At 39.9% G+C, this 26,978-nt stretch overlaps 1 protein-coding gene across 1 annotated transcript in view; it reads left to right on the top strand.

Annotated features, from left to right (window-relative positions):
- Positions 1-26,978, top strand: part of LOC111602174 (hemicentin-2) — a 133,175-nt gene that overhangs the window by 87,278 nt on the left and 18,919 nt on the right. Inside the window, exons 5-6 of the mRNA XM_023319135.2 lie at positions 10,475-12,667; positions 13,796-14,302. Of these exons, the coding sequence (XP_023174903.1) occupies positions 10,475-12,667; positions 13,796-14,302 (2,700 nt within the window). The remainder of the gene's footprint in view (positions 1-10,474; positions 12,668-13,795; positions 14,303-26,978) is intronic.

Below are 26,978 nucleotides of genomic sequence, written 5' to 3' on the forward strand. Positions count from 1 at the left end.
ATAATATCGTGCATTGAGCAAATGGAAATATATGTCGCTCTATAATCTCTATAAACTTTAATGTTTGATAAGAGATTTACTCTTTGAGTAGACTCAATTCATCTAAGAGCCTTAACAAAGCCATATAGTCATATATTTCTCAGTATAGTTCACTTATTTATAAAATAAAGTCTATTTAATAATATATACTAAAGAAAACTAAATATTTATATAAAGAAATTCTAAAGAAGATATTCGCTTGACTCGCTTTGACTCATGGCACGCTCTACTTGTGATCTGTGCACTTCTTACATTGCTCTGCCCACGCTTAACACACTCCACGCGCTGTTTAGTAGCTCTTTGTGTCAAATGCAATCAGTTAGCTGTAGTATCTATGCTCGGCAGAACAAACTCGACCCGCAAAGAGTTGAACGCATTTCGCATTTCGCATTCCGCTTACATTGGACATAAGTACTGGCTATATAACGACTATAGAGCCACTATAGTTGTCCTCAACTCATGCGAGCAAAAAAGAGCGAAGCAAGCGGCAAATGTGCCAGAACGAAACTCGCAACAAAACTATTGACGAGGCTGCAGCAGCAACAGCAACAGCAGCAGCAGCAGCAGCTGTAGTTGTAGTTCAGTTTTCCCACTCGGTAAAGCCAAAAAGAAAATGTGAATGCGAAAACTACGGCAAAAGTGCAGAACAAATGGAACAAGTTACAAAAGCTAAAATGGCAAACAAACAGAAACAGCAGCAGCAGCAACTGCAACTCGGCCCTGGCAGCAATATGAACAACAATCTTGAATATTGTACGTTACATATGTAGATACATTTCCTGCAGTTCACCAAAAGAGAAGAGAGAGCGAGGGCGGGATGTGTGTGCCACGTGGCTGGCAGTTAATTTAAAAAAAATTTTATTTACATTTCGCCTGCTGGCGAGCGACTGTTGTTGCTGCTGCTGCTGCCGTTTGCATTGTTTACATTTACAGCAGCTTCTACTTGACTTACAGCAACAGCAACGCCAGCAACTACAACTATGACTACAACAATAACATTGAACAGCAGCTGACGCCGCCTGTGGGGCTGGGCGCGTGGCGCTTGTGGGCGGGTGGCTTTTGCTCGAATGCCGCTAGGGCCAGCCGCTGCCGCTGCCGTTGCTGTTGCTGTTGCTGCCATAACAACGAACGGGCCAACCTGCAATGTGTTTTTTATTGTTTAGCCCTCTGGCTTGCCACACATGTCGCTCACTGATGATAACAATTTGATCATCATCCCCAGCATCATTGTCATCATCTTGTTGTTCGCGATGATGGTTGCAAGTGCCTAGAGTGATGCGGCAACAACGGCCAACTACCACAGCCAGTCGCTTTAACCAATGCTAAAGCTAAAAGTAAAACTCGAAAAAAAATATTTGCTGAATTTGCTTATTTCCATGAAAATAAAAAAAAATTTTATTTGCGAGTCTCAAATGTATTTGATAAAGGCTCGAATTTGGCAAGGTTTTTTTGCGCCAAAATATTTTGGTAAACATTTTTTAAGGTCAAATAAATAAAAGGGCAGAAAGAGTGATAACTAGAGATTGCTTCGAAAAGGCAAAACTAGTTAGTTAGAACAAAAAGAATGTTTTTTTAATTTTTCAATTTTTAGCAAAAATAAATAATAAAAAAAACATCAAAAAATTTATCGTTAACTTTAAAAATTAGATACATTAGGAAAAATGAGAAAAAATACAAATGAAATAAAAATAACAAAAAAGAACAAAGAAAATTAATATACATAGGTGTTAAAATATAATATAAATATTAAAATATAATATAAATATTAAAGAAAACTTTTAAAATTATATAAAATAATGAAAACAAAAACTTTTCCGTCTGCCTTAGCAGCCTGACTGTTGACATGCAAATTCAAATTCTGAAAGTATATATAAAATAAAATATTTAATATATAATAATAGTAATTTATACAAATATATAAATTTCAAACGAATATTTGGCTAAATCTGGAACATTTTTAATTGCTTATATAATAGTAAAAAGACTTGAACTGACGGAGCCAAGAAATTGTATTTATTATTTCGGCATTGCTTGAGCAAACTTTGTTAAACAAATGGACGATAAATAGCTTGCCAATCAGACTACATTCTTGGAACTGAGTGGCGTAACTGTTTTACAATTGCTATGCCTTCAACTGACTATTAGCTGTCTTCTGAACAAAGCTGAAAATTGAAGACAGCCGTCTAAAAATCTCTTCAAATTAACTAAATATTTACAAAGGCAATGAAATCTGCATAAAGTGCTTCGGTTGTTGCAGTTGCTGAGACTCTCCCTCTATCTGTCGAGGAGCTGCTGCAATGGAGCAAATTAATTTAACATCAAATTAAATGAAATGCACTGCTGCAAAAACGAGCAGCGGCGGCAGCTGATGGTAAAGATCTGGTTGCCAGGCGGCAGGCTAGCAGGCTGGCAGCAGCTGCTGCACAAGTTTAGCTCTCTCAAGACCCCAAGGACAGCGCAAGTTGCTGCTAAAAGCAAAGTTTTCCTTTTGCTTGTTGTTTTTTTTGTCCTTGCCTTCCTCTAGTTCCACTGAATTTAATTATTTAGGTCAAAGGACGCGCTGTCGCGCCAGTTGCCAAGACAATGCCACTTAGTGTTTGCCCAGACCGCGCCCACGCACTCTAACTTGGCCAGAAGTAGGCAGCGTCTCCACGAAATAAAAATGAAAAGCGAATCGAGTTTATTATAGAAATATATAGGCATAGGCTGGCATAAGCTAGTATAGCTCACACGCTCTCCCTCTCACTCTCTACTCCTGTTATCCTCCCTCCCTCTCTTATCAAACTCTCTGGAGGCACGTTGAAAAAGTTTTACTTGTTTTATTTGTTTTATTTTCTGCAAGTAATTCCGTATTGCGCCTAATGCTCTGCTACGTCTCTTTATACCTTTTTCTATCTCTCTCCCTCTCTATCTTTGTGAAAGTTAAACAAAGCATCTAAAAAAAAATAAATAAAAAAATTTGTGCTGTTGCAATTGCTCAACTGTTTCAACCGTTTCAGCTATTTGCAGCATCTGTGTGGCTTCCCAGCTGCCACGCCTTGCGTCCCACCTGCCCCTGCTGCCCCACGCCAGTCTACACGTCTCGTTTCGCTAGCAAATTACGCCATTCAAAAATTCGCTTTACGTGTTGCCCGAGTTTTTCCACTTTTTTCTTTATTATATTCTAGTTCAGGCTCTGCCAAATTCGTTTGGCCCATTTTTTCGACTCGACTTTGGGGTCATGTTGAATATTTGGTTTTTTGGGCCTGTGCCTTTGTCATTTTGTTCACGATTTGCTAGACGCGCCACTTTCATGCTATTCGCATTGACTTTGCCTGCAATTCTCAACTAGTTTTTGGTTATGGCTTAATGTAAAAAGAAAAAATAAAGATTAACATTTTTAATAGATAAATTACAAAATATAAAAAATAGAAAAAAAAATTAATATATAAAAAAATATGGAAAAATTAATGCATATATAAATATAAAAAAAAAAATTAAAAATTTAATTTAAAAAATTCCTTAAATGGTTTGAATTTATTTGCAAATGTACATAAATATTTAATTATAAAAATACAATGATTCTTATAAAATTTTTTGCATTTATTCTCTTATAAAAGTTTTTTTTGTTGTATTTTTAAAAATTAAATTATTTTATATTCCTTTTTTATACATGTCTTTTGTGACATTTTGTATTAATTTAACATGAATTTCAACTGGAAACCCCTTGTTTTCTTGAGACGAATCTTGGAAGCGCATCTTCGCTGTCGAACTTTTTAGGTAGAAGAATGAATACGAAAATAATACCAAAAAAATTGTATAAAAATAGATTGACAGTGTGTGCCTTTGAATATGTTACGTCCCATGTCAAGCGATCACAAATAACTCTTTTCTCCATTAATAATTCGGGCGGGTATTTACAGCAGCTTCCGTCGAATGATATGGTAGTTGTTGGCCCAGGCGACTCTCCTTGTTTCCCGTTTTGTTGTCTTGTTTACCATTAAAATTCCAGCTAGACATTTTACAAAAATTTGTGTTGCTTAAATAGCGTGCGGCAGCCAGAACTTTTTTGCTTGCTTTCTTCTGCTGCCTTTTTAAATTAATTTGGGGCAGCTTTGATTGCAACGACTGCTGCTATTTTGTTTCTTTTTCATTTTTTTTTTCATTCTCTCGTTAACTGAAATTTGTAAAATTGTTTATGCTTTTAGCATGACCGAAAAAGTGAAGCACATAAAATTAGTTTTTGTCGAAAAGTTCTTTCTCTTCTCCTCGCTCTCTCTTTGTCTCTGTCTCCGTCTCTATTTGTTTCATTGATTTGCCACAAATTGTGGCATAAAAATAAACTGGCAAACGCAATTTGTGCCGTTTATTTGTTCATTTGTCGAGAGGCCAATGCGAGTTGTTTAATGTTCATATGTTTTTTGGCTCTGCTGTTTTGTTGCCTTTGTTGGCCCCACTTTATGGATTTTTGTTTTGTGACCTGAACCAAACAAAATTCATGTCCATATGCAAAACATTTCATAAATCATTTTGTGTAGCCAAAATATTTGCTAAAATCTTTTGATTTCCATTTTATGACTGCTCTCCTGACCATTGTCGCCTCTCTCTAGCCATATCTATCTGCATTTGTGGCTAATAAAAATATAAATTTCGTTGTACAACGTAAGCATTCTGTTGCGTTTATAAACATTTTTTTTTGGCTTCTCAGGCAGATTTTAAGAGCTTTGTCTGTATTTCGATTTGATTGAACTTTCCTTTATTTAAATATATATTATTTGTTTTATATTCATATTTGCTTCGGTTTTTGTGCACTTTAAGCAATTTGGCATTTGTGTCTAGAGATAGAAATCTCTATTAGCTTCAGCTTTTCTTCTTTTTTTTTTTTTTGTTGGCAAAATATCTTTTGTTTTGCTTTGTAGTTTCTCTGGCAGCAGCAGCTGTTTTGCTCAGGAATCTTAATTTGTTCTAGAATGGAATAAATAAAAATTCATAAAGGTCTAGTTGAAGCGGAGAGCCTGAAGGTTTTGGTAGATATTGCAATTGAAGAATTTAGTAAATCAAAGTTATATGAAAATATGTTTTATATAATATTCAGAGCATGATAAACTGAAAGACCTAAGTGCTCTTAAGTTACATAAACCCATTTTTACCCATTCAACCATACTAAAGCTTCAAGCTATATGTCGAAGCATGCAAAGACTTTTCAAGTATTTTAGATTTTTATTATAACTTTGCTGGAATCAGCTCAGCTAAACTATAGAGCTAGGTACTCAAAACTGAAGTGCGAACGCTCACAAACAGTTGAAGCTCTTATAGCAATCAGCTTTTAGCAGTTGCTTCTCAACTGTAATTCCCAAGTAGTTTTAGTGCTCAGCTACTCTTAATATCGTTCAAGCTCCGTTCTCGCAATTCGCTTTGACTTCTTGCTGCTTATCTGTCATCAAGTTTGCTCTCGGTTGTCTGCTGTCGTTGTTTTCGTGTTTTATGTGCTTGGTAAACACTATGGCCACACGGCCACACACAGTCAGCTCGCTATTTAGTTGCTTGTTTATTTGTCCCGCTGCTGTAAGATGTTTTCCTGCTGTAATTTATGAGCTGCAAAATCAACTAGTTTTTTTGCTGCTGCTACTGCTGTTGCTCTTGATTTTCGGTTTTAGTTTATGCGCTCAATTTAGTAACTAGTTAGTCTGAAATGGTGGGCAGGGTATGACATGAATGACCCATGGCCGAGAAGCTGAAGAGCATCAGGCCTAGCGAGACCTTAGAGGAATTGAAGGCAAGTTCCTAAACCACTTGCGACATGTCCAGCAGGAAAGGAAGTAAGGAAAACCAACAAGAAACTAATAAAAAGCCAAAGCAAAAACCACAAGAGCTCATAGCTCAAATGCGCTGACAGCAGGCACGAGTTATGCGTACATACATATCTATGGAATGGCAGAGAGAAAGAGACTTTAAGAGAGGGAGAGAAGGTGGGGCTTGGACAAGGGACATAGTTACGGTAGCAGGGGTAAAAAATATGTTGAGCTTTTCCAACTAAATGCTATAAAAATTCTTGACTTAATAGGAAAACAAGACAAGAACACGAGGAGAGCTGAAACTTGTGGATGGGCACTAAAGAAAACTAACAAGTTACAAAAGCCAAAGAGCTGTGCATAGGTGCAGAGCATGAGTCGAGGGAGGAGCGAGCAGCAACCAGCAAAATGGCAAAACAAGCTGGCACACACACACACAGACAAGAAGAACTTGAAAGGCAAGAAAAACATTTAGTAGATGATGAAAATCATGGCGCAACACATATCAACTAAAAGCAGTAGCAAAATGAAAGAGAGAGAGAGGGAGGGAAGGAGAGGGAGGGAGACATAACATTGCGATGCGTTGACGACCGATTTGGTCATGATAGGGAAGGAATCGCAGCCAAAAGCTATGCTGCTAAGGAATGGAATCAGGCACAAACCAGGCAACCAGCCAACTGTCAGCCTCTAGCCTCTAGCAGGTCAATAACATTTTAGTGAGGCAAACGCACGCAGCTGCCAAGCGCAAAACGTATTAAAGCATTAATTGTGTGTTGTTGTCTTAGAAGTGCTTCGAGTGGTTTTCGAATACCCTGTAAATGCGTTTCAAGGGGCGTTAGAGCGTTAGGGCGATGAGCTGCTCTAACAAGGTAATTTATATATGGCAGGAATAGCATAAATTGTATAGAAAGGCGATTGGGCGTGATTTATCTACAATCGATTAATATCGATTTAAAGTATTTAGTATTCGATATATTTGAATAGCTCTTTATCGTTGATATGTGATCTTCATTCTTATAGATAACATAAGTTCTTTTGTATTATAAAATCGAAAAATATCGGTTCATATGTTATTTGTTTTAATTAAATGCAGATTGGTTAATGCTTCAGTTCCTCAAGCACCCAAAAGTGTCGATAAATATCGATATATATTATTTAATGTAGATAAGATATCAAATGCACACTAGCTGTTGATGAAGCGCTTTAAACCCCTATAACATATCGATAAATATCGATCTGTGTGAAATGTTCTTTCCAGCTGGTTTCTTTCTTATTGGCAATTTTGAGAGCCAGGATACGCGCAAGTCGAAAAGTTGAATTAGCCAAGTTGTAAGTTGCTTAGGTTTTTGTCTGTTTTGTGTGTTTTGGTTTGGTTAATGCTCAAATTGGATTGTGCGGTTCTATAATTTATTGTATTTCCGTTACGTTTCCGGCTTAGTTCAGTACTTTTGAATTCACATTCATTAGTTACAAGTGGCGGATTGCCGAGCAGAGCTCAGCAGAGAATTGTCTAGACCCACACACACACACACACACATAGTCACACTCTCGCACACATTAGCTCTCATTTGCCTTATCATTTATCTTAAGTTGGCCAAGTGTGCGCTGCTCTGGGTTAAGTTTTGTGTTTGTTTGGCTTTGGTCGGGGCTTTTTGCCACTTGGCCATATCAATTCGCTTTTCTCTGCTTGGCAGTTTGTGGCCTGTGGCGCTCATTAAAAAAAAAGATTTTGGGATTTTGCGCAGCTGTAAGTGAGCCAAGTTAATGCATTTTACAGCTGAAGCGCGCCGTTGAAATTAAAATGAAAATTCATATTAAAATTAAAATTAATATTAGTGCTAATTCTGATTGCAGTTTTCATTGTTTTAAACTTGGCGCTCCTTTCATTATTACTTTCAACCTGCTTCGGATTAAGTTAATTGCCTGAAATCAACTGAAGCTGCCATCAAAGCTGGCTTAAAGCGTTGCCCTTTTTTTGGCTCTGCGCGTGGCCATAACGAAATTAGAGACGCAAAAAAGAAGGAGGCGAAGGCAGCAGCTACTGCGCCTAATAACTAATTGTTGCTTAGCAGCAGCAGCAGCAGGGGCAGTAGACGGGCCGTAAATTGTGTTAATATTAAGTGGCCAGAACTGAGTTGAAAATTGAGTTAGTGTTAGTATAAAGCCCAGCGCAGTCGAACGAGCGAGTGAAAATTGAAAATTTCATTTGCCATTTGCCATTGAACGAACGTGCGGATTAGCCATAAACTGTTTTATAATGCACAGCCAGAGTGTGGGTGACAACGAGGGCGACTAAAATTGTTAATTTTGTTGGCGATTGAACGTAAAGCGCCATCTATGGCACATTAGCGGCATTGTGTGCTGGCTATTTACTGTAGCAGACTTTTAGGCGACGCCTTTAAAGAGCAGGGCGAGTGGGTGAGTGACAATTGATTGGAAAAGTGAAAGCAAAAATAATGAGCTAGAAAAATATTTGTAACACGATTTGGGAAATTCCAGAATGAATGTAAAACTAATTCAATTATTTGCGCGCATAATTTGAAGGTTCGACGCCGAAAGCATGAAATTTATATGCAAAACACGCATAAAATTGTTTTCCCTGACCGTCAGCTATTTCAATTTCCTTTTGCTGGCTGCGTTCATTATTTATGAACACGAAAAGTGGCTATACGGAAAAATAATTGAAGCCCTCTCGCTGCCCATTTTAAAGTAATCAACGGGCGGGACTTTGCTGTTTTTTTCTTTTTTTTTTTAGGTCATTTGCTTGGGGTAATGTTGGCAGAACATGAGGCTCGGAATGCAATTGAGCCTGAAAGTTATTTAAGGCCGTGCAGGGCGGCGAGGGGCCGTTCGAACAAATGTGTAAAACATGGTTCACAAAGTGACAATTAAGCCAATTTGAAGCTATTTACCGCAGGCCACGCAGAACGCGTCAATTTCCAACAACAACAACAGTTGCTTGCCCCGTTTCTAGACTACTCCAATTCTCAAGAGAGCGTGATAGGGGGGGCAGAGGCAGACGACAGAAAAGGTAGACAATCAAATGTAATTACACGCACATAAACACGCAAAGAGCGAGGAGGTAAGACCGAAAGAAGTGAACCTGAGCCAAGGCAAAGTCTAACCCTAAAACTCTTAGACGGCACAGCAAAAGGTAGCCAAGAATCACGCAATTTACTATAATTTTTGCAAAAGGTGGGCTATGGGTTGGATCAGGTGGTGTGGGGTGGGGTCTGCGGGTACATTCGCTCCACTTTCTTGAGATTGCGGCTTGTCAATGCGACAGCCGACTCGGCGACTTTATGGACAGTCATTAGGCAGACGGCAGTCGACACTTAGCCGGCTCAGTTAATTACAAAGTGTAGAGCTAAGTGAGGTTAACTCCAAAGGCAACTCTTGGCCGGCAAGAGACAGAGACGGAGAGAGAGGAAGAGAGGGAGAGGGTAAACGACATAATTTTACAGCATTTGCGGTGCATAAGAGCCGCTAATGCAGAAGGGACGTTGACTTGCAGTAGAGTCGTAATGACACTCAAGTGCAGGGCAGAGATTAGATTGCGGATAAAGCAGCAGCTTAGAAAATGTCAGGAAATTATAATAAATAGTGTTGTAAAGTGCGTAATTTACTTGAATCAAGTGTTCCTGAAAGTCATCTAGATTACGAGAAGTCAAGGATTTATGGGACAGCTGTGCTAGAAATTTAATAAAAGTCTTTAAATCTTGCTTTTTAGTCGCCATTTTGAATTAACAACACTTAATTTTAGTGTTGCTTAACGACGACAACAAATATTTGTCAAAAACAAGACAAAGATTAGATGAGAGCTCAAAGGAAGTTGGGAAATTATGAAAACTAGTGTTGTAAAATGCGCAGCTTACTTGAAAACAGTGTTGTAAATGAATGATAGTTTATGGAAAAGACAAGAAATGAGTTAACAGATTTATAAAGCTGTATATAAATATGCAAATTACTCAATATGCCTACTGTAAGAAGCAAAATATAATTTCAGTGTTGGTTAACGCTGTTAAAAAACTTTTGACAAATCAAGTGCAACATAGAAATTTGATAAAAATTCAAATAATCAATTATAAAATGCAATATTTGGAAAACCAGTGTTGCAAAGTGCCAAGCTTACTTGAGAACAGTGTTGCAAAGCAATTGTAGATCATAAAAAGTCTATGAAATGAGTTTGAAGATCTAGGTCGCTATAGTCTATGTATATCAATATAAAAAAAAAACAAATGTAATAAATAACTCACAATTTCAGTGTTGGTTAACGCCTACGCCAAGATATTTTTCCATTCCATTGCCAGATCTGAGATACTTTTGCTAATGATACGCAGCAAAATACTTGATTAGCTTTAATTAATAATTGACAAATTTCTTAGGTCTAATCAGACCCTGAGCCTAACCTAATGTCTTTGCCACTCCCCCGCCCGCCCTTGGACTAATTCAATTACATGTTTTGGCTGGCGCTGATTAAGCTCCCGCTGTGTACGCAAAATGCTTTGTGCTTATTAATTTTCATCATTTGCGCCGCCGCCGCCTCCACGGCCTTAGCCGTGATTTATGCCAGCACAAAAAAAATCCCTCACAAACACAGATACAAAAAAAAAAAAAAAACAAGAATATTCTCGCTAATTTCGACATCCTGTTTTTGTTCACAGACTATGCCCGCGTCGAGGTTGGACCAGAGAACCCGCTGCGGGTCGAACGTGACCGCACTGCCAAATTGGAATGTAATGTGGACGCGAAGCCGAAAGCGCCAAATGTTCGCTGGACACGCAACGGCAGCTTCATTAGCTCCTCGCAGGTGCACACCATCCATCGGGTGAGCGTGCAGGATGCGGGCAAATATACGTGCAGCGCCGATAATGGTCTGGGCAAGCCCGGTGAACAGGAGCTAATACTGGACATACTCTATCCACCCACCGTGGTCATTGAGTCGAAGACGCGCGAGGCCGAGGAGGGCGAGACCGTTAAGATACGCTGCAACGTTACCTCGAATCCGGCGCCCGTCACCATCGAATGGCTGAAAGAAGGCGCAGCCGACTTTCGCTACAACGGCGATGTGCTGACCCTCAACTCGGTCCGCGCCGAGCACGCTGGCAATTATATATGCCGCGCTGTCAACATTATGCAAAGTCAGGGTCAGGAGCGTAGCGAACGTGTTGGCAACTCCACGGTCGCGCTGCTCGTCCGCCATCGTCCCGGCCAGGCGTACATAACGCCGAACAAGCCTGTTGTGCATGTGGGCAACGGCGTTACGCTCACCTGCTCGGCCAATCCGCCTGGCTGGCCGGTGCCGCAGTATCGCTGGTTCCGTGACATGGAAGGCGAATTCTCGAGCCGCCAGAAGATACTCGCTCAAGGACCTCAGTACTCCATACCCAAGGCACATCTGGGCAACGAGGGCAAATACCATTGCCACGCCGTCAATGAGCTGGGCATTGGTAAGATGGCCACGATTGTGCTCGAGATCCATCAGCCGCCACAGTTTTTGGCTAAGCTGCAGCAGCATATGACGCGACGCGTGGCTGACAACGATTATGCAGTGACTTGCAGTGCCAAGGGTAAGCCAGCGCCGAGCATCACTTGGCTAAAGGACGGCATTGAAATTCTGCCCGAGCTCAACCTGTATGAGGTGAAGACGAATCCCGATCAAGGGCCGAATGGCATGGTCACCGTGCAGAGCATGCTGAAGTTCCGCGGCACAGCCAGACCTGGAGGCAATCAACTCGTGCCTGGCGATCGCGGCCTCTACACCTGCCTCTATCAGAATGAAGTGAACTCGGCCAACTCCTCCATGCAGCTGCGCATCGAACATGAGCCGATTGTCCTGCATCAGTATAACAAAGTCGCATTTGATATACGTGAGACCGCTGAGGTTGTTTGCAAGGTCCAGGCCTATCCCAAGCCCGAATTCCAGTGGCAATTCGGCAACAATCCCTCCCCACTGACTATGTCCTCGGACGGACACTATGAGATCAGCACCACAACGGATAACAATGATATTTATACCTCGATTCTGCGCATCAATTCGTTGACCCACTCGGACTATGGAGAGTACACGTGCCGTGTGGTCAACGCCCTGAACACCATTCGTGCTCCCATACGGCTGCAGCAGAAGGGTCCGCCAGAGAAGCCAACCAACCTGCGTGCTGTCGACGTCGGCCACAACTATGTGACGCTCAGCTGGGACCCGGGCTTCGATGGTGGCCTGAGCAAGACCAAGTTCTTTGTTAGCTATCGACGCGTTGCCATGCCCAGGGAGGAGCAGTTGATACCCGATTGTGCAACTCTGGCGAATGCCAATTCAGACTGGGTCGAGGTGGACTGCCAGCGTGATATACCCTGTAAGGTGACCTCGTTGGATCAGCATCAGAGCTATGCATTCAAGGTGAAGGCGCTGAATCCCAAGAACGGCTCACCCTACTCAAATGAGATAACCACAACGACGAAAGTCAGTCGCATACCACCGCCCCTTCAGGTCACCTACGAGCCGAGCACCAGGACACTGGGCATCGATGTAGGCGCCACTTGCCTCAATCTGGTGGCCGTTGTGGAGACCATGCTGCATGGTGATACGCCCATGGCCTCCTGGGATCTAGTTGATATTGTGGATAATCTTCAGCTATCTGGCAATGGACCCACGCACAAGGAGAAGGTCATCGATCGTCTATTGACGCCACGTCGCAGCGGCGGAGGACGCGCTCTGGGCCACACCATCAGCGAGGACGACGATGAGCATGAGACAAACAATTTGGCCATGGAACAAGACGACAACAGTCCCGTGGTGAGGGTCAAGTTGTGCCTGCGCAACAATCGCGAACATTGCGGCGACTACACAGATGCTGAGAGTAAGTACCCAAGCGGTTTTATGTGATTAATAATGATGCGGATGATGATGAGATGTGAGATTGATTGAGGGAAAGATTTATTGCCACAAAAGTATGAATATGAATACAAAAGTGAATAAGGATTTGTGAATGAGCGATGGACAAAGCGAGAGTGAAGATGTTGAGGATAGGAGATTGCCGATTAGAGACTAGACACTAGAGATTTGATTGCTCACGTCCCTAGTTAGTGTATCGGAAAAATGTTATCAGACGTGGGTACCAACGAACATATGTTCCAATTGTTGAGTCTGTAGCTGCAAAAGCTGGCGAATAGTTTGCGTTTATACGGATAGAGGTCTACACCTCTCGGAGGAATGGACTGCGGGAAGGCTAGAGGGACAGCATAACAGACAGATGAAGGGATGGATGGCAAGACGGATGGACAGCAGTAAGGACAGACGGGAGTATGGACGGACGAACAGTAGGAAGGACTTTCCACAAAGCCAATACACACTTTTCACTTCGAGGAGGAGTTAAATGAGGGTAACACAGAATGTTTCTATACGAACAACAGAGAAATCAATAGGAGAAGCTAGATAGATGTTAGTTAGCGCTAGGCATCAAGCAATATTGAAGAGAAAAATTCTTTAATCTGTAAATGTGGAACACTAAAGTTGAGCATTGTGCAGTGGCACGAATACGTCAACTTCTCAGCACAGCTAATTGAGGCAAATGAAATACGTCGCAAATCATTTATCTTAGCTAATGTGGCAATGGTCAAGCGAACTCTCCATTGTGTGCGCATGAACAATTCAGAATTGTGTGCACAGTTCACTGTGGTCCAGTGTGGAGGCTGTTCACGATCGAGGCATAATGATGCGCGAGCTGAAACGCACTGATTTCCATTATATGCAAAGCCATTACGAGCAATTGCGCCACTTGAATAGCTGGACAATCAATCACTCGTCCATCAACGCAAGGAAAACCTGGCTGGCCATCCGTCCAGCCAGCCAACCAGCCATCCATCCATCCATCCATCTAGCCGAAGCATTCATGCAACCATCCATTCACTTGAGTGGCGTTGCATTTTTCATAGCTTCATTTCATTCAACTCAACTGACTCTCCCTCTCTGCGTCTGTCTCTTTCAGTTGGACGTCCGTATATCGCGGAGGCAAGCGCATTGGCCACGCCCACATTGATTGCGATAATCGTATCGTGCATTGTGTTCACACTATTCGCTGGCCTGCTGCTCATGTTCTGCCGCTGCAAGCGCAATCAGTCGAAGAAGAGCGCCGCCGCCAAGGACTACGAAATGGACTCAGTGCGTCCTTCGATTGTTGCCGCCCAACAGAACCAGGCACCGCCGCCCTACTATCCGGCCAGCGGTCTCGACAACAAGGCCCTCGAGCATTCCATGGATCTGGCCCTCAATATGGAGGACCAAAAGACGGCGCTCTATGCGACACAGAATGGCTATAGTTATCATCCGGGCAGCGGTGTCGTTGGCATCGTCGGCGGTGTGGGCGGCGGTGTCGTCGGCGTCGGCGGTGGTGTCGGCAGCCTCGTCGGTGGCAACGGCGGCGGCGGCGGCAGCGGTGTTGTTGGTGTGACCGGCATACCCGGTTTGACAGGACACACGTTGCCAGGAAATGAATGTAAGTACACACACACACACACATATATACACCCATACTCACATATATACGTAGCAAGCTGTAGAGGGGGCAGTTGGGGTGGGAATAGGTGTGCCATACATATTGATGGATAGCCCTGAGTGCATTTCTCTCACAAAGCGCTTGGACTCTATTCTTATGGAAATTTTCAGATTTTCACATATTTTATGGCCACATTTCTTTCAATATAAATATTTTTTTTTTCTGACAGTATAAAAACTCTCAGCTGCTCGTAAATAATTTTTAAAAATATTTCGAGCTTTAATAAATATTTTAAAACATTAAAATATACTATAAAAAATCTTAAATGCAATAAGAAAAAGAGAATGAGATAAATATATTTATTACTATTTATTTTATTATATTTGTCCATCTACTTCAATTTATAAAATATATATTAAAAATATTTAAAAATTCATAAAGCCTTTTACAAGAATATAAATTTAGTTTTGAAATAAAATGGGATGATGACAGATGTCACAAAAAAACAAATAAAGCAAATTTTATAAATATGATTACATTTTTATCAATTCTTTGAAATTAAAAATATGTAACCTTTTTTTATTTTTAATTTTCCTAAAAAATATAATTTATTCAGTAATATGAAAAAGCAAAGTACCTAAAACAATGCTTCGATTCGGCTGTAGTAGATAGACAAATATATGTAATAATATTTATATTCAAATAATAAAATATTTATTTATAAATATTAAATTTATATATAAATGTTTTCGCATTTATTTTTTACTGTTTTTTTTTTAATGTTTTACTTTAATGAATCCAAATATAAATAAATATAAAAAAATATGCTTTATGATAATTTCGCAAAAGGATATTTTTGCATTAATATATGCAAAGCTTTCATTTTGTTTTAGAATCAATGCATTTGCATAACAATTATTTTGATAACATTTTCGTTTACTAAAAAAAATAAATTGAAATTACTTTTAGTAAATTTACCAAGTAAATTTTTATGTCTGATAAATATTAGGAAATTTAAGCTTGAAGACTTTAATATTCATATTTATTTCAACTAGTCTGAGTTGAACTAAGTAGACAAAGAATACCTTAAATATATTTAAATATTTCAAAAAGTTCAATTAAAATGTTGAAATTGATGACAAATTCTTAATACCCTTTCAACACTCACTTAGGCAAAGGAGAGTATTGGTTGGGTGTTGGGTTAGCTAAACCTAAGCACAACGAAAAGTGCGAAATACTTCCGGACCATGTCGGACACTCACTTTCCGCTCTTTACCGCCCGCACTCCGTGTTCCTCTCTCTCTCTCTCGCTCTGTCTCAATCTCTCTCTCTTTCTCAGTCCCTGAATGCTGATGGCAAAATGTTTCGGGTGATTTTTCATTGTCCACCGCAAAACACATCACAAAACAAAATGAAATCCGTGCTGACGCGCACAGCTCTGGCCAACTGATGGAAGCATGTTGTATAGTGCGAGTGTGTGTGTGTGTGTGTGTGCGTGTGTGTGTGTGCATCACACAAATTATGTAGCCCATGAAATGTGAAAGTGCAAAATGGAGTTGAGTGCAAATCGATGGCCGTGCGCATTCATCACGCGCCTCCCTCACTGACATCCAATTGCCAGCGGGGCAGGGCTTAGGTGTGCAAGCCACAAACACACACACACTCACACACACCTGCGGCGCGCACACACACACACACACACACACAAGGGCAAAACACTTCAACTTCCGTTGTAAATTTGTTGAAACAGCAATTTTTTCCCTAAACGTTTACGTCCTCGCCAAAGCATTTTGTAATATACTTGCCATTTGTTGTTGTCGTTGTTGTTGTTGTTGCTGCTGTTGCTGTTGCTTGACGCTCACGTCCATTCATGCTAGCTGCGCGTCGTCCTTGTCGTCCTTTCGAGTGACGCCCGCTTCAGCCATCTCCACGCTTCACAAAATGAAAATTGCGCACAAAATGAATGCGTAAACTGGACCCGCAGTTTGTAGTCCCCGCCCGCCCCCACAGCCACGCCCCCTCTGCGGTTTCACACAGTACGCAATACAATTCATTATTAATTGTTGTTCTGGTTTACTTCTATTTTTATTTTCCACACACACCCCGCCCTGGTCGTCGTTCTTCTTCTTTTTCTGGCATTGGGAGCTTTGGGCAGCATAAGAGGTATTAACCTTTAACATGGTCGGCGCACAAATTGGAGATATTCTCTGACATTTTATAGCTCTACGTGTGGGCATATTGAATACTTGCGGAGCACACGTGTCGCAGAGCTGCGCATAAGGGATCAGATAGAGACATATGTATAGACATGAGCTATACGAGACTCCTCTATTTAACATTTCACAAACTTAATAGGAAGTTGGCTGTAATGATTGATATAATTCGAATAACCAATATTAATTTATTTAAATTAATAAACCGTTTTCTAATACATCTACTTCACCCACTTCTGAGCCGAAATTTTTTTGTAATATTTAAAATTATTTAGATATTTTTTTGCTTTTATTAATTTCTCTTTCTAACCCAGTCTAGGTATTCGCTCTCCCCCTCTCTCTCTCTCTTCCTCCCCATATTTAGTTCTTCTCTCACATCTCATAGCTCTCTCGATCTCTCTGTCTGCTCTTCTATCTCCCCTCTCTCTTCCGCTCTCTGCCTCTTCAGTTCCATATGCCTCCTTGCTCATAGATAATCTCTTTCAGTCACGACTGCCTTCCTCCTTCTTCACTCCTAATTAGATCAAAGAGCTATCTCTGCCTCTTAAACTGCCTTCAAAGCGTATTTGTAGTCACTGCAGTGTATACGCGCTTCGTCCATGTGACGAAATGTTCAATTTCTTTTGTTGTGCCATTCCTTTTGTAATGACGTGCAAATTAAAAATGTTTTGTATGTGTGTTTGGTACTTTTATTGCTGTTGTTGCTGTTGCTGTTGCTCTTTGCTAAATGGCAATAGAATTTTAAGCTGCTGGACAAAAATTTAATTGCAATATTTTCTGGTTTGCCACGGGACTTACAACAAGTGCGCCTGCTGCGCATAGTTGGCAGAGAGAGTGTGAGAGGGAGGGGGCAGTGGTGTGGGGTGGAGTGTGGCAGCTTTGGGGTTGCTGCAAATGGCAGCCATTGTGTGGGCTCATTCAGAAAAAAGTTGCCGAGTTTCAAGTGTTTGCCGAATGCCAATTAAAATTTTCAAGTGAATATAACCCAAATGTAGGGAGTGAGTGTGTGTGTGTGTGTGCCTGCCTGCTGGCAAACATTGGCACTTAATTGCATTTAAAAGAAAAGCGCGAACGGCTAATTTGGCTAGTGAAAGTGGAAGCTAGCGAAATGGCATGAATAATAAAAGGCGAGAGCGTGCAGACAGGTAGCAGCTGTGCCACACACACACACATACATTGACTGAGATTTGCTTGCAGCTGTATGTAAGCGTTAATTGTTGCATAAAAATCAGCCTTTGGCGCTCTCATGTCATTTAAATGTGTTTTTCAGTTGTTGCTGCTGTCGTTAAGAACTTCAGAAAAAAAAAAAGGAAAACGAGAGAAAAACGATTGCATAGGCCAAATGTCTAATGAACTTTGCATGTTAACGACAATCAAAAACAATGGCATTGCTAGAGCCAGAGCTGCAATCAGAGCTGAGTTGAGTCTGAGTGCAAAGCTAATTGCGCCAGTCACGAGCAGCCAATTGGCTGCGCTTTGATAGCAATTGTTTTCGTCTTAGATTACACTTACTTAATTATATTTTTATTAAATTAACATTCTATGAAGTTAAACATTTTTTTATAATTTTTTAATGCACGAGATTTGCTCGAAAAGTAATGCAAATATTTGTGATTTTATCAAATATTATTTTTATTTTTTTTATGAATTTATATTTGACCAACTTCAAAGTAATTTCCACTAGATCAGCTTCTATGCACTTGTGCAGATATTGCTGTCATTTCAAGTAAAATCTTTTTTGCAATCTTGTTCAGCTGCTTTGCAATGCCTTCTTTAACCACTCCATCGTAGCCTCGTCCTGTCATAGAACTCTGCCGTTTCGGTTAGAGCAAAAAGTCACAGGCAGCCAGCTCTGGGGTTTCATTAGTTTCTTGTTTTTGGCCTGCAAATTGATGCAGACTCTTTGCTTCACTTTGGCCTAAAGCCAAAAATCGAAGTTGAGTCAAAACACGTCCAAGCAAAATAGCTGTCAAACATGAATCGAGCATTCGAAAAGTCTGGCATAGACATGAGCAGCAAGGTAAGACTGCATCCAATATAGGTAACCCGAGGATATCAAATAATGCCTTTTGAGCTGACGTCGTATATACAGTAGGGAGCAAAAGTGTTTCCATAGTTGACACTTTCAACTTTGTGAGTCGATAATTTCTAAACGAATGAAGCAAATCAAAAAAACTTTTTTTTCCAATAATATGTATTCAATTCTTAACAAATTGACGTATATAACAAAAACAAAAAATAATCAGTAAAATATTCAAACAAAGAAAACTGAAACAAAACGCATGTGTACAATTTTGCACCTTCAGTGAAAAAAATTTGATATGATTCTAAATCAATATTTTGTCCACAGGCCCTTATTAGCTATTACATTTTTTATTCAGTTTGGCATACTCTCGACCAACTTTTCTATGGTTTCCTTTGGAACTCGGTTCCACTTCAGTTCTACACGCTTCCAAAGATCGTCTAGGTTGGATGGCATTGATTGATATTGCCCGAGCCGTCGCTTCACGATTGACCACAGGTTCTCAATCGGATTGAGTTCGGGACTTTTAGCTGGCCACTCCATCAGCATAAAATCTTGGTTTTGTAACCATTCGCGGACAGTTTTGGCAGTGTGCGTCGGATCCCCATCTTGATGAAAAATGATTTCCTTTACGGGGTATGCACACTTGTCCAGAAAATTGGGTAGACAGGTTTTCAAAATATTTAGATTGTCTTCTTTTAACATTATACCATCAATTTTATGCAATGGTCCAATGTGCCACCAAGTAAAGCATCCCCAAACTTTGACATTGCCTCCTCCATGCTAAACGGTTTGCTTCACATGGTGTTTTTGAAGCTTTTCCCCGGACCTGTGCCAATAGTATTGCGTGCCATTTGATTGAAAACGGTTGAACTTGGATTCATCCGACCAGATAAAACGTTTCCAATCATCTACAGTCCAGTTCTTGTGTTCCCGGGCGAATTTCAATCGACCCTTGACATTCTTCTCGGATAGAGCTGGTTTATTTTGTTTCACACTTGCCACATATCCAACCTTAGGTAGTGCTCTTCTAGCCACCCGCCGACTCACGTCTTTCCCTATGTCCATAGATGCCTTCTTCGGTGTTAGGAACTTATCAGTTCCCATAAGTCTGGCGTCAGAGTCCTTTAAGAGTCGTTTGCGGCCTTTAATAGTGTTTTTGGATGTACCATTGCGTCTTTTCTGGACTTCGGACACCGCTGAATGAAAAATATTAAGCTGATCTGAAGTACTACGAGTCGAACAGCCACTTTCAGTTAGGCTAATAATACTATTTTCGACATCTGACGAACGCTTCTTCATTTTTTCGCGGTACTTTGTAGACTAATTGCTAAAATTAACAAATCTACTTCAAATAATAAGAAACACGTGGATTTCTGGATCATAAAAGTGTAGAATGCATAAATAAAACATATAAGGGTAAAACTGCATGTATTGCCGATAAGAGAATTAAGAAATCAAACCAAAGTAAGAATATCGGAAGGTGCAAAATTGTACACATGCGTTTTGTTTCAGTTTTCTTTGTTTAAATATTTAGCTGATTAAGTTTTGTTTTTGTTATATACGTCAATTTGTTAAGAATTGAATACATATTATTGGAAAAAAAAGTTTTTTTGATTTGCTTCATTCGTTTAGAAATTATCGACTCACAAAGTTGAAAGTGTCAACTATGGAAACACTTTTGCTCCCTACTGTATGTTAATAGAATATACTTGCATCTAGAGAAGTTATTGAACTTGAGCTGCCTTTGATGAACGCAATTGAACCTGACATCTATATATATATAATATATATATAATAGCTAACGCAAGAAGCCTGACATGCTTCATTGCTAGCATATATGATATTTAAATGATATGATAAATATATGATATGATTTATATATAACATGATATATATATGATGTGATAAATATATGATATGATATATATATGACATGATACACATATATGTTACAAACATTCTTAGAGTTAATTGTATATTAGGTGCAAACATTGCGTGTCTCTGTGCCCATAGCAGTGTTTCAGGATCTTATTTCGTATATCATAGTTCATGCAAGAATATATATATTAGATTAGCAAGTTGTAGATAAACTTATCTATATTCAATATATACTCCTTCAGCTAAATGTTTTTAAATACACAAAGCAGCTCTATCACTCTCTGACTCTCTTTCTGTCTTTCCTTTTAATATCTGCTCTCTATTAGATAATGTGTTCCTCTTTCCAATTATGCTCTTATACATTCATAGAGTGCCTTTCTTTTTCTGTCTCTCTCTCTCTGTGTGTGTTCCCAATCTATATTCTCTGCATACCTTGTGCTTTTATAATTCACTTTATATTCCATATGTACTCTAAGAGCCCATAGAGTCCTTTTAATATATTCCTCTACTAATTTCGAATTAGTTTTGCTTGCTTTAGTCAACGATTTTAATGCCAGTTAGAATTGCTTTTATTATGCTAGCCCGGTTTTAGTTTTAGTTTTAGTTGCAGTTGTTTTTCGCCACTATTACAACACGCCAGCTATATTTGCACACCATTTCTATATATATATATATATATATATATATATGTGGGTTAAGGCTTTCATATTGTTGTGCATTCCATGTGTTGCAGTTGGGGTCTCTCGTTCAATGAACCTGTGCAATCTGTGCCATGTCAGCAGCTGTGTGTTTAGATTTTAAAGCCAATTAGTTGGTCAGCGCCGACACACAGAGCACAGGGCAGCACACGAGGCGAAATGGCCCAGTTGTTCGCTGATATTTGTCATTGAACTCAGCTGGCCAAGGCACGACTAGAATTCTCGATATGTGTTCCCCAAAGCGAAAGAGAGCTGAACTGTATTATCTGGCAGAGATATTTTCCTTTTCATTTGGAAAACTGGCAAATTTCGCTGGCCTGAGGGCTGGTAATCAAAACCTTGTTGCACAGTGTTGCGGCCAGCCAGAAACATTGGTTGGAAACGCGCCTAAAACGCTGCAGCATAAAATGTTGTTCGAATCGGGTTTGTGGTTGCGTTTTTATTTTTTTTTTTTTTTGCTGAGAGGAGGCGTGGAGGGGGCAGGTTGGGGCGAAGCTGTGTAAAACTATTTTGCGGCTGTTTGCTTTGCGGGGCTCGAGCTGCATTTTTAAACCAGATACCAAATAACCAACACAACACACACACGCACACACAGAGAGCCAGAGCCAGAGCCAGACAACATCGAGTTCATGGCTTTATTTATTTAGCGCATAAATTTTCAGCGCGCAAAAGATTTTTTCTCCAGTCTCTTAGCTTTTGTTGTAGTTGCTGCTGTTTCGCTGCCTTTTTGGGCTTTGGTTTGGCAGTCGACGACAGCGACATTTGTTTGCATTTATTTGGCTTTGCTTTTTTCTCTCGCTCTTCGGCGAACATGTCCTCTAGACACGCTCGTTGTTGTCCATGTTGTCTAGCCGTGGGCGACAAACAAAAACGAGCCAACATTTCCCCTCTCAACTCTACTGCAGCTGAGCAGGCCAGAAAAATGTTTTGTGTGTTTTTAACTCTTGGCAAATATGAAAAATAAACTTTCACTTGGCTGACTCCCTCTTGGCCTCGCTCACTTCAAAGCTGCCAATTTATATTAAAGTCCAGCAGATTTGGGCATTTCGGCTCAAGCTCAGCGTGGCCCATTAAAAATGTATTTATTCTTGATTTAACAAATTTAAATTTCTAATTTCACATCTTCTGTTGACCTTTTGTTAAAGCAAATTTTTTCAAAGACGAAAACTATGACGAGATTTGGGATTTTTATTTTAATGTTTCCCACTCTTGTGAGGAAATATTGACTTTCGTCAATCGCCTTCAGCTCAGGGCGAATTGCCGCAAAATATTGTTTAGTTTTAAATTTTAAATGCTTGCCAGAGACAGAGATTATGAGCTTAGCCGAGAGGCCAGCATAATAGTCGCTTGCCAGACGGATTTTCCTAGAAATTTGTTTGATTAAAAGTCTTGACTTGTGAACTCAATTAAAAGGCCACCGAAAATAAATAGCCAGTATATGCCCTGCATTTACTGCGAATGCGAGTGCTGGGTATATAGGCAGAGGAAGGCTTAGCAGAGAGTCTAGGAACGACGAGCTGAGTCGATCTCTCTATATGTTCGTCAGACAATGTGAACTTGTATATCACAGAATAGAATAACCTTAAATTTTAAATATATATATGCAGTATGAGTTTATCATTCACATCGATAACTCAGCTTTTCTGCTTATTATCGATTATAATCGATCATTTAATTTGGCTTTTCCAGCGTAAATTCAATGTTGGAAAAGCTAAAGGCTTCAAATTTACTGTGTCTGTTGCTGTGATGATTACTCAGATTTTTATTTCCGGTTTTTGGATGCCTCAGCCCCTTCCCTCCCACAAATTCCACATGAAAATACCCATTTGAAATACTAGAGACATGTGCTTTAGCAAATGCACACATTTGTCATTAACAAGATCTGAAAATTTGATTAACAAAGTGCAGCTAGAGCGAAAGTTATTCAATAATTAAGCTCTCATAGAGAAGCCCAAGCGCAGCCCACGCGCAGTCGCTGCGTTAACTGCGCAGTAAGCAGCGCAGTGAGCAGCGCGCGTGCTTAGGTGGCCTATGTATGTGTGTGTAAGCATTTATAGCTCGTTGTGTATTTATTAAGAGACGTAGAAGATTGAAGAAGCAACTCCACGCAGGCCTTAGGGTATCTTGAAGTCGTGCACGCCCCACTAAAACTTCGTACACTTAATTGGTTTGTTGTTTTTTTTTGCCGCATTTAAAAATGAATAACAATTATTTAAAAATATAAATATAGAGCTCGCTGCTAGATAACAAAGAGGCCATATTATTTACTAAGTGTTATATATAAAATATTCCCGTCTGCATTGATAAGGCACGCAAATACGCGTGTGCTGCGCGCTGCTTATCAATCTATAGGCAAAGTATTGCGCGTCATTCATAGAAACCTGGAAGAAACCTAGACCTTCATTGGACTCAAATCTCAAGCTGAAGATTCAGTTCTATTTGAGTGTTCAGCAGCTTCATTTGAATCGTTCGCTCGTGTAATGAATAAGCTATTGGCTCTGCTCCTCGTATGCTGCGCGGCTGGCCGTGTCCTGGCGGACAGCGACAGCAGCAGCGGCAGTGGCAGCAGTGACAGCAATGACAGCAGCGATAACAGCCACAGTGGGCACCGTCATGGAAAGCACAAGCATAAATACAAATATAATAATCCGGCTTATCCGACTTATCCACCTTATCCGTATCAACCTTATCCGTATATGCCACATGCGTACAGCCAACCTCCATATCCGTATAATTATGGACAGCAGCCACAGTATCCTTATCCTGGTGGAGCACCACCAGCACAGCAGCCACCTGCCTATCCGCCTGCACAGCAGCCACCAGCTTATCCACCTGCCTACCCACCTCCACAGCAACCACCTGCCTATCCGCCACCGGCCTATCCGCCACCAGGTCCCTATACGCCGCAACAACCACAGCCTCCCCCAGCGGGTTATCCGCCACAGCCGCAGGAGGCGTCGTCTGTTATCAACCACTCGCTCAAGGTGAACAAGGAATATCAAGAGGATTTTAGCAAAAACGTCGATAATAGAATATAAAAAATGTCGAAAAGAAAATATGCAATTAATAAAAGAAATTTCACTTATAAATATTGCGGCAATTGATAGAGAACAGAGAGAAAGGGCGAGGGTGAGAAAGTGAGAGAGGGAGAGAGATTGAGATGGAGTGAGAGAGTGAGTGAGTGATTGTAAATTAGAGAGAGATAGAAAGAATAGATCTAGAAGTAGAAAAGAACAGAATATGGAGAGAGAGAGAGAGAGAGAGAGATAGAGAAAATAGAGAGAGAGAGAGAGACAGATATATAGAGAAAATAGAGAGAGAGAGGGAGAGATACACAAAGAGGGAGAGAGTGAGTGAGAGAAAAAAAGATGCAGAGTTGGAGAGAGACAGTAAAAGAAAAGTATACAGCGAGTGATAGAAAGAGAGAGAGAACCACAGTTAAAGATAGGAACAAAATGAGAGAGAGACTTCAAAATATTCACTGCACGAGCTTGACAAAAGTGTATGCTTATATATATATTATACTAATATAAACAATTATATATACGCTTGCTAACTAAGCGAAACGCCAGCTCTTATCTTCATGTGGCATTTGTAAATATATTTATATATATTTATATTTATATTTATTTTTATTTATTTATTTATTACACAAACTATATTTCTACAATCTAATATATTTCATGAACAATTCACAAATGATTTATTTCATAATAAACAGTCTTCATAGAAAATTGTTGGTTGTTATAAAACTTTTTCATAATACTCAGAATTATGAAATAAATCATTTGTGAATTGTTCATGAAATATATTAGATTGTAGAAATATAGTTTGTGTAATATATATATATATATATATATATATATATATATATATATATATATATATTAATTAAAAAAATTGAGAAATTATTAAATATTTTTTTCGATTTAATTATGTATTTAAAAAAAATTAAATTAATATATTTATTGAGAAAAAGATTGAACGAATTCTCGCATATCAAAATACTGGAATATTTTGAAATAACAGTTTTGGCTTGTGTAAAGTCTTAATTTTCTTTAAATATTTTTATTTATTTTTTTTTTTTAATATTTTTATGTAAATTTTAAATATGATTAAAAAAATTTAATAAGATTTACACAAAACAAAATTTGTTAGCTGCATAAATCGCCTTAAATTGATTTTTCTTCACATCTTCACTTTAAAACTTATTTAATATAAGGCCAGAAAAAATTCAAGTTGCAAGCATTCTTCTTCTTCGCTTTTTTGTTGCATCCAAACTGTATTAAAAGTGCATTTGATAATCTTTTGTTATGAATAGCGGGGCAAAGTTGAAGCTGCAAGTGAAAAGTTTTGGGCGCTCAACTTGACCTCGTTCCTTGTGCGAATGAGCAGCATGGAGCGTATTATTATTATTATTATTATTTCTTATTTCTTATTATTTTTGTGTTTGTTTGTGCTGCTTGTGAAGCTGCTCCGAAAAGTTGTAGAGCTCGGCGCAGCAACACACACAAAAATACAGCTAGCCCCAAAAACTTTCGCTCTTCTTTTTTGTTGTCGGCCCAGGTTGAGGCGGAGCAAAAAGGCCGCCAGCCATAGAAAATTGCAAGTAGGGAAGAGGCAGAAGTAGGGGTAGGTGTAGAGGCAGAGGCAGGTGTAGCAGCAGCTTTACAACAAGTGCTCTAAACTACACAGCCTGCTGCCTACTCGCCTCTCTCTCTCTCTCTTGCTGGCAATCTCTACTGACTATGCCCAGTTCTTAACATTTAAGCGCATTTGGGCCAAATGTCGAGCAGCCGTTGACTGCGTCGCGACGCTAATTAAAAGTGCAACAAGGAGCAGCCAAAAGGTCGTTCCGGAGTTGAGTACACAGCTCGAGCTAGTTGCCTCTGGAGTGTGGAGTGTGGCGTCATTTAGCGCCGCATGCTGCAGGTGCAAAGGAGCTACACGAGCTCCACTTGCTCTAACTGCTGCCTGCTGCCGTTTAGTTAACCGTTAATGGCATTTGAAACTGTTTTTATTGTGCGGCTGGCTCAGTTGCTGCTGCTGCTGCTGCACAAAAATGTTGCATAATTATAAGCGCGTTTCCAGTTGAAAACTTTGTCTAGAGAGTCGGGAGTGAGTGAGAGAACTAGGCTTGAAGAGGCTGGGCAACTGCAACTTTGCCACTTGGCCAAGAGTCGTTAACATGCCAAAGGAGAAATTGTGAACGCGTTTAATAAGCCGCAACTAAGCCCCAAATCAATGTGGCAAACTTTTTGCATTGAGCACAGAACTTTAATTGCGCGCAAAAGTAGGCAATATACAAAATGCCACGCCCCCTACAGTCTTTTAACAATGGGCATGCATTAAAATTCTTGTATAGACGAGTTTTTCGGGCAAAGATTTGTTATTTCGTATTGGGCCAAAAACTTGCGCAATCAAAAGTTGTGCCAACAGATTTGATGCTTATCAAATTGAAAAGTTTCCCTCGATATATATAGGCATATATATATATATACATAAAATTACAATTGGAAATATGCAAAGAATGTCTCTCTCCTCGAAATGGAAATGAAGTTAATATTATTACAGTTTTTAGTTTTATGGCTAATCATAAAAATTATCACGCCCACCATGTCCCATAAAAGAAAGTCACGAGACGAGTCACGCAAGCAACGAAACGCGGAACAGCTGGCAAATGGAACAGCAGTTGAGCCTGGCCACAGCAAAAATTCTGTGTTTGCCTTTTGTCGTTAAATTTCGCCAACTCCAAGAGAATCGCAGGCATTGCGTAAAGACTTGGCTAGAAAGTAAAACTGAGTCTAGCTGGACTGAAGTAAATGTGAAGTGTGTGATATGTGAGCATATTGTCAGTTATA

Source organism: Drosophila hydei, unplaced genomic scaffold (genome assembly GCF_003285905.1).
Source record: "Drosophila hydei strain 15085-1641.00,03,60 unplaced genomic scaffold, DhydRS2 tig00000172-arrow-pilon, whole genome shotgun sequence".
In the NCBI taxonomy this organism is placed as follows: domain Eukaryota; kingdom Metazoa; phylum Arthropoda; class Insecta; order Diptera; family Drosophilidae; genus Drosophila; species Drosophila hydei.